Here is an 8,827-nt window from a genome sequence, read left to right on the forward strand (position 1 = left end):
AAAAAAAAATAAAATAAAATGCTGTTATTGACATGGCTTCCTGATTTAAAGAGAGAGAATTCATTCCTCTCAGGTGTAAAAACAACTTAACACCAGTTTTAAGACACATTCAAGAACAAAGAAAAATGTCACAATAAAATCATAAATTCGAGACATTTAACAAGAATTTACATGACAACAAAATTATCACCAACTTTGCCATAGTAACTTCATCCTGGATAAGAAATCCTGACTCCTTCCTCTAAAACTGATGTTACATTGTTTATGCAAATAAGAATAATCCTTATTTGTTATCTTTTCTCCAGCAGATCTTGCAGCATATCACATACATGAAGTAAAGAAATCTTTTTAAGCTAGAAAGCATGTAGACAATCACAAACACCACAAACACATGGTAATAAGTTAAAATACAAACTGTCCAGCGTTGGTTCATGAGCGCAGTTCAGTGGTTGAGTGAACGGGTCCAGGTCCATATTTGTATCCGCCTCAGAAGGCGGTGCAGTCATGAAAGGCGACGCAGACAGACATTCAGGACTTCTAACAGACACACACACAGATTTCCCTCACCACAGGTGGTGATGACAGTGGCATGCTTTCCTGCAGGGAGCAGGGAGCCATCTCTCTCCCACACGCTTCTAATGGTGGTGAAATCTCAAGCCGACGCTATTGTTCTCTTATTATGACATTTTTGTCATCCTCTGTTTATAACAACATACTCATTACAGTTTGTTATAATTATAGCTTGTTCCCAGTAGGTTGGTGTATGTCTAAATTAGATTGCTCATGCACAAGTCCCTAAAATCACCCCAATGTAAGCTCTTTTTTATTGTTTTTATTTTGTAACTATCAGTTATGAAGCAGTGTTAATTATTACTTCTGCAGCTGTGTTGGAATATGCCATCTACTTTTCATACTTTCTTATAATATATTTTCTTATATTTCCTACATTTTTACATGAATTTGATACAGTTTCGTCAATCTGTGCATCCTCCTTTGGTTCCCAGACACTCCTGGTAGGCACACATCTTTAACATGATTATCCAGGCAGCCTGGTGTGTGTACCAGTGGCATGTGATCAGGTTAGAACAGTGAGTACTCCTCCTTCTAAAGTGACCGACGTCATTGCTACAGTCTAGTAGACAGCACTCCGACAACAAAGAAAGAGATATCTGAAATGGTTTGTATGAGCTGTAGTTGTCTGTCGCCATCTCCTGGCTGTGTCCAGATCTGCACATTGAGCCCGGGATGATGTCATGGTTTTAGAAGCACTATTGTCCTCAGGTTCGGTTCGTGGTCGGAGTCTGGAGTTTTCTGTGCATGCTCAGTAGTCGGCCAGATTGCCGTATTGCGCCATGCAGCTCTTTGTCTGCACTCATGGTTGTGTGTACTGACTTAATGTAGGACTGAAAGATCCTGCAGAGACAAATCCTGCCACGGCCGAGCTTGATACAACTTGGATACACACTTAGACCTGCACATCATAAAATAACGCATGTCAAGTACATCCAGTTACACATGGCACACTATGCCACATCTTTATGGTTATTTAGTGAGGATACAGAGCAGTTACATGGGATGAACAGCTCTGTGGTATAATGAAAGCCAACACAATGGCCCTGCAATAAGTCCAGCATTTGTAAAGGTTACACTGTAACTGTGTCAGTGTTGCTGTACCCTTTTGAGGCTGCAGTCTGTACTGTGATGTATTGAACTGCATTATACTGGAAGTCATTTCTTAGTTAAATATTAGACCTAAAAACTGACCTTCAATCTCAAGATTGCCCTTAAAGGATTTAAAGTTTCTTCAAAGCCCTGATACACAGCCTCTGTCTGTTTGATCTGTTTCCAGTATTGTGTGGGTGTGCACAGACAAAGCTTGACTGACTGTCCTGTTAACTTGTTTCACTTGTTGGAACTTCATTTAACATTATGGCTAATTGGTCAGGGAAACAAAAAGCAGCTCCTGCACACTGACATCATCTAAAACCTAGCATATCTTGTCCTGGCTCCAGCCTGAGCTGAGCTCTGTCAGCCAGAATAATCGCAGCCCTTTGTGTGGGTGTGCAAATAATACATTTGGCTTTAAATGGTTTCTCTTAAATCTTCAGAGATGAAGATAACAGTAAATTAGATTATAATACTTCTGCAGTCCTCTGCTAGGTTAAATGAATGTGACTGAGTTTACACTGTAGCCGTAGCATTGCTGTTCTTTTACCTGTTACTCCATGTGAACCAAGAGGGTTTGACTTGTGAAACACGGGTACAGTGGATCGCTGTGACTGTGGCGCATTCACTGACACCATCAGTGATGTCTGCTCCTCTTGTGCCGTTCCAAAATGTCAGCAAGGAAAAACATTAAGTTACATAGATACTGTTTTGACAGTGTCACTGACATATTTTGAGAATTAATTTATTTTATTTTTGTAACATTGCAATTAACTATATGACCCTAAGAAAGCAAGAATATTTATTATCAAAGTGGTATTTAATTGGACTATATTTTTCAGATGTGTGATTATTTTGGGGACTTAACATATATAATTGTATTTGTTTGTATAGTTTTATGCAAAAGTTTGGGCAAAAAAGAGACTAATACAACACCAGCACACTTTGCTTTGACTGTTTTTCCCCTAAGTTTGTGAAAGTGCACTTACACTATATTGCTCGTCTGGATGCAGCTGCTCGCCCATAGAACTCCATTCCATGAAGCTCTCTACACACTGTTCTTGAGCTAATCTGAAGGCCACATGAAGTTTGGAGGTCTGTAGCTATTGACTCTGCAGAAAGTTGGCGACCTCTGTGCACTATGCGTCTCAGCATCCGCTGACCCCACTCTGTGATTTTACGTGGCCTACCACTTTGTGGCTGAGTTGCTGTTGTTCCCAATCGCTTCCACTTTGTTATAATACCACTAACAGTTGACTGTTGAATATTTAGTAGTGAGGACATTTCACGACTGGACTTATTGCACAGGTGGCATCCTATCACGGTACCACAGTGGAGTTTGTACAAATGTTTGTAGAAGCAGTCTGCATGCCTAGGTGCTTGGTTATATACATCTGTATCCCATGTTCCTCTGTGCAGATTGAAGAGGAGCTGGTTTCCCTTCAGAAGGAGCGAACTGACCGAATCAAACACCTCCTGGAGCGGCAGGAGCGGGAGACCGATGGATTCGACATGGAGAGCATGCGGCTGGGCTTCAACAACCTGGGCACCTTGGACTTTCCCAAGGACGACTACAGATGAGGGGCTGCTGTCGCTGCTGTTGATCCCCGGGCGTCCGACTGCCTCAGAACAACCTCTCCACTCTCTTTACCTGACCTGACTGTGCAGGTGTTCACTGCTGCTGCTGACACCCACACTCAGACACACAGACCCATAATAGATGGCTCCAGAATCAGCTCCAGAGTTTTCTGGGCCAGTCATACAGAATCGGTGGCAGGTTCGAGTGCCCCCTGAAACAAACCTAAAATTCCTCCCCCTCCTTGCCTCTCATTGTGTCACAAGATGACAAAAAGTGCTGGATAACTTCCTGTAGTTGTCTTGTTTTTGTAAGAATAATGAACATAGTCACAGTGTTTCTTGTGCATTGATGACACTTTTGATGACTAAAAGTGGAAAATGAGAGAAGGAGGGAGAGAAAAACGAGGGCAGTTCAATGAGCAAAGTCACTCCACAACCATGCATTTTTAGAGGCCATTCATTTTTTCCTTAGCTTGTTCTTTGGTCTCCAGCAGTGCAAAAAAATTCCTAAAGCGATAAATCAAACAGCAGATTCTTTCTTAGCCATTCGTCTGTCTGTGCTGCTTCTCGCAGCAGGTTTTGGTATTTATTCATCAAGAGATTTTTATGACAAATTTGATACTTTGAGTGAGAAATATCATGATGTACATACAGGTACACTTCTAGTAAATGTGACTCCTTCAGGTGATTTACTGAGGGAGGGTTGAATCCTGGTACTCAATGGATGTATTGTACTGGTCTCTGCACTGGCAGCCAATGTGAATAATGATACATGTGACACATGAACTCCAGCTAGCACAAAGGGCTCTGTGGGGGTGGGTAGGCGAGGGCTTATACTTTGTGTACAGAAGGATTTATGGAGAGCTTTTACTTATTTTCATATTGTATTTTAATTGTCACTCAAATCAAAAAGAGTTTTTAAAGGCGCCTTTTCCCTCCCCCCTCCTCAGATAACAGTCAACGTTCAGTCATTTCTGTGTGACTTTTTTTTTTTTTTCTTGCTTTACACAGCTCTCAAGCTGTGTATTTTCTTACCAACCAGACCAGTATGATGCTTTATTATTGCATGCACTTTAATTTTTTCCAGGTTAAAAGCATGAACCTGTCAGAGCTTTTAATTATATTTGTAAATAAAGTGCTCACACAAACCAAGGATGAGTTGGTGTCATATTCACTGTGTAGAACAGTAAAAGCAGGTGAGACTGATACATTTCAACTGTGTGGAAGGTCATTGTTTTACTTTTACAGGCTTTGACCTTTGAAGTGAAAACATGATTGGCCAACATTTCATTTTTTACTGCAGCAGGAGCTGGAGTAACTTGTGTGAGATATTCTGATACTAAAACGCTTCCTAGAGCTACTGTATTGTCTTTCAGTGATTTAATTTGTAGTAGAAATAACAGTAGTATACATTACAATTAATGAAGTGAGAATAAAATGTCAAGTCAGCCCAATTATCAGGCTATTACATGTGACAGGTTCCCATCTCACATTGCAGGATTGGTCCAAAACACAACTCTTGTTAGCAAGAACAAAGGTTGCTAAAGTTCTGTTGGATAAAACTGAGGATCGCCAGGGTCGTATAAATAATCTGTCAAGTATTTTGAACACTAAAACTATAATTGTTTTAGTATGTAACTGCTCTGAAACAATTTTCTAATTTAAATTTTTGCTTTCTTCCCAAGAATCAGCAACGATATTTTCTGGGAAACTGAAAGTATGACCCGTTGAGCAGGGACATTCTGGGACCAGGAAATGCAGAGAGTCAAAATGTCCTGTAATGTATCCTGTACCTGCTCACACCTTTGGCAGTAAGTGAACTGCAACTGAGGTGCCAACTGCGACCCAAAGGTCAAATAAACTTCAAATTATTCCTCACATTTATGATAAATTATCATCATACTTCATGATTAATACAAAGGTGTTACAGAGGATCCATGTTGGTTGAACATAAAGAATAATCAGCTACAACAGGAAAACATGACTGCAAACAACACTGTTTCACTGTTTTATCAGATTTATTGTAGATGAATTACAGGTGATGCCACTGAGAGGAGCTGTTACTTCTGTCAAAGCATAGGTAGGCAACAGTTGCAAGAAAAGAAAAGAAAACAGTATTCAGTGGCACACTCACACAAATGCTGGGAATTTCCTATAGGTCAGCAGCCTCCATAGAAATTCCTAGCACTGGATGCTCTAGAGTCGGGTCTCTATTTATTTTCCAGACAGCTGCTCATACAGTTTGGGGACGTAGTTGTCCCACTCGGCCTGGTAGCAGGTTCCCGCCAACGGAGCTCCCAGGTTGTATTTCTTCCTGAAGCTCTGGATCTTGAATTTTCCACGGCCGTCTCCGCAGTAATTGGTGAGGATGGGCTCGGAGCAAGACAGACTACCTGGTTGCTCGTACACCAGCCACACATACCTGTGGAGACCTGAAGGGGGCAAAGACGGATGATTTTAAATGTTGCACTACTAGAAAACAGCCTCTTGAAACTCTAAATTATTGAGACCGAGTAACTATAGATACTGTTTAATATTAACAGTAGCCAAAAGTTCAACTATGCTGGAGCAGAAGCAGACTGATGAAGCCTGCTGGATGAAATTTCTTCAGTCCTGTGAATAGATTCAGTTTATCTTGACATATGCTGCATGTATTCTCACAAACAGGTTGGTTTCATCAAAATGAATATGAAAAAGTTCCTGAAAGAAAATCTCTAACCTTGACTGGTGCTTTCAATAACTTTCAGTCTCTTACCTGTGCCCTGGGGTGGACCAGAGCCCACGTAGTCTGACAAGACCCACCCAGAGGACACATCATTTCCTTTCATGTTGACCACCAGAAAGTGGTGCCATTCCCTTCAGTCAAAGACAAAAACTATTAGAATGAAATTATAGATTTTATCTTGTTAAAACCCTATGAAGTCATGTCACTTTAAAGAGTTTTATTAAAGTTTAATTAACCAATTCTAAATAGCATTGAGACTGAAATGTTATATTGGTAGAAGGATGTTGGAGATGGAGCTGCCAGGCAAGAGGTCAAGAGGAAGGCCAAAGAGGAGATTTATGGATGTGCTAAAAGAGGACATGAAGTTAACTGGGGTGAGAGTAGAGGATGCCGAGGATAGAGTTAGGTGCAAACAGATGATTCGCAGTGGCGACCCCTAACGGGAACAGCCGAAAGATGAAGAAGATTGAGACTGAAATGTGGGCAGCTGCCTCAGGCCTCCAAGTCTCTGTGACCACAAGACTTGGCCGACAACAGATATGTTAAAAGAAAAGCAGCAAATTACCACGTGAGAAGTTTAACCAGAGAGTGCTTGGATTTGCAGCTTTTAGTGAATATTCACAGTCTGCCAAAATGATCCTAGAAGTTTTGAGGACTTTTATCTCACTGCTTAGACACTGATGTTTCAACTTTTCTAGAGGAAAGTATGCCCGCCTCATTTGTTGCAGCACTCAGAGGTTAGTCTTGGGAAGACTGATGTAAAGGGATACAACAGTGAGAATCCACGTTCTGCCAGAGCTGTCCTAAAACTACTATATGCATGTTGTTTCCTTGTGCAGCCCTGTAACTGTTGATTTTAATGTATACTTAATGTTATAATCTCATCTGCATTCTAATGTTCTGTGTATGCATTTTAATGTTTTATCTATTTGTGTGAAATGTGTTAAGCACTTTGAACTTTCTTATTGTACAAAAATGTGAAACAGACTTGCCTTGCCTAGTGCAGTGACCTGTCTCTATCAAAACAAACCTACTTTCAGTTTCCACCATGACTTGCATTTTTTTTATTTGTCTCATATATTTATGTATTTGACCTGGAATTTTATTCCACCTGTATTTAGGGTTTTTCCTGCTGGGAGCGTCGGGATCGGTCATGGCCAGCGTGTACAGTTTACTGGAGTCACATCCTTCCCACTCGATGGAAGTGGGTCGATTCTGCACCTGCAGATCAGAAAGCAAAAGCCAAGTGAGTCAACATTACGTTTACATGGATACTCGCCCGAGTTTTTGCAGCTATGTGGCCCTTTAGGGGGCGCTATTCGCCCTGTTAACGTCTGCAGACATGCTGGAGGCATTATGTAAGACAAATCATTTTTGGCAAGCGTTTACAAGCAGACTGATTCACAGATAATCTACGACAATGCATGTTTACTGAGAGAAACTGTGTCTGAATGATGTTCGTAATGTAGCTTTTAAGACAGCGCCCAGAAACTGCGCTAAGTTAGATAGGTTGTTAGCTTAGCTAGCCGACGAACCTGTGTTGGCGTGAGGGTTTTGCCCAGCTCGTCAATTTCCACAGAGCCGTATTTAATAGTTAGAGGCTGTGCAGGCTTTTCCTCGACCTCCTGCAGGGCAAGAGACTTGGTCCACTGGCTCAAATCTACGGGCATTTTGACTCAGTCTGTTTGCAGACACTGCTGCGTGTGACGTTACTACGCCACAGAACCTGCCAAAAGTGCTGCGTTCACAAACCGCCAGAATATATACAATCTTGTGAGGGCTTTTAACACACTCATTAGGTTTAACAGTGTAAATCCAAAGTATCGTTATTCGTAAGTTTGAAATGAGTCTCATACGTACTGCAGTAGATATTTATCATGTTTTGTAAGTGCTTACACACCATAGTTTTAATGTAGCCTAAATTCCCAGGGGTTGTTGGAACTGGTAGACAATTACCATGTTTTTGCCTACTTCGAGGAATGATATATTCCTCATTCATTTGCGACTATAACGTTGATATATGTGTACATTCCTTTGTTGATATATGTGGACATTGCTTTGTCATTATTACGTCGCATCCGGTGGGAGGAAAGTTAATTTGCGGCCGCTTTTGTATTTATTACTGAGATGAAATGATTGATCCCAATATTCTAACATACCTTTGAATGTTACACTCAGTACTGGCTGCAGATAGTCGATAGAGGGCGCCGTCTCCTCATTGTCACATGGATTATGGTTTGCCAAAATGTCCGTCAATCAGATCACACGCACCCCGAACTCGTCCCTCTTCTAGCTCACAGCTCCATTAACACACTTTCTGTTTCCAGATATCCCGTTTTTAGTAACTGGGCTCTGGCTATGGCAGAATTGTTTAACCGACTTTATAACTCTCTCTTATATCTCTCCAACTACTGGGTTAAAGTACAAGCATATCATTAGACTTTCCAACTGGGTGTCTTCTTATCCAACAGTGGGAACTTTCTGGGAACAACAAGAACCTTTTATTTCTCCTTAAACCTCTCACAGCCCCTCAGATCTATGTTGTGAGCCGTTGGAAGGGACCTGACCCCAGGTTTAGAGCCATATTAAAGTCAATATTGGGCAGCTAGTGCAGTAATATGTTATGTACCTATTAATGCATCAGTAGACACATTAACAATCTAATAATGTCATATAGCCTACACTGTACCTAATAATAGGTGTTGATGAGGTTAATTCTTTGACTCACATACTTTTAGGCTACTTATATTAAGTTGCTACATTTTGATGATAATTTTATTAAGACTTATGTTAACTTAAACATATTGCTGTACCGACTGGAGGTCACTCTAAAATTTCATTGTATGTGTTACAGTGACA

At 40.9% G+C, this 8,827-nt stretch overlaps 2 protein-coding genes across 4 annotated transcripts in view; one reads left to right on the forward strand and one right to left on the reverse strand.

Moving 5' to 3' along the window:
* The window catches only part of taok3a (TAO kinase 3a), a 63,746-nt gene extending 59,571 nt beyond the window's left edge, over positions 1-4,175 (forward strand). For all 3 annotated transcript variants that reach the window (XM_020598203.1, XM_020598205.1, XM_020598204.1), the window contains exon 21: positions 3,085-4,175. In XM_020598203.1, the coding sequence (XP_020453859.1) occupies positions 3,085-3,246 (162 nt within the window). In that variant the 3' untranslated portion in view covers positions 3,247-4,175. The remainder of the gene's footprint in view (positions 1-3,084) is intronic.
* A 1,067-nt stretch (positions 4,176-5,242) lies between these two features.
* On the reverse strand, positions 5,243-7,710 carry pebp1 (phosphatidylethanolamine binding protein 1). Its single transcript, XM_020598283.1, has 4 exons — positions 7,504-7,710; positions 7,080-7,189; positions 5,999-6,099; positions 5,243-5,675 (listed from the first exon to the last, which is right to left on the reverse strand). The coding sequence occupies exons 1-4, from the start codon at positions 7,636-7,638 to the stop codon at positions 5,458-5,460; spliced, it is 564 nt and encodes a 187-aa protein (XP_020453939.1). The 5' UTR covers positions 7,639-7,710; the 3' UTR covers positions 5,243-5,457.
* Positions 7,711-8,827: the final 1,117 nt, after the last annotated feature.

The sequence above is a fragment of the Monopterus albus genome, unplaced genomic scaffold (genome assembly GCF_001952655.1).
Source record: "Monopterus albus unplaced genomic scaffold, M_albus_1.0 scaffold37.1, whole genome shotgun sequence".
Taxonomy (NCBI): Eukaryota; Metazoa; Chordata; class Actinopteri; order Synbranchiformes; family Synbranchidae; genus Monopterus; species Monopterus albus.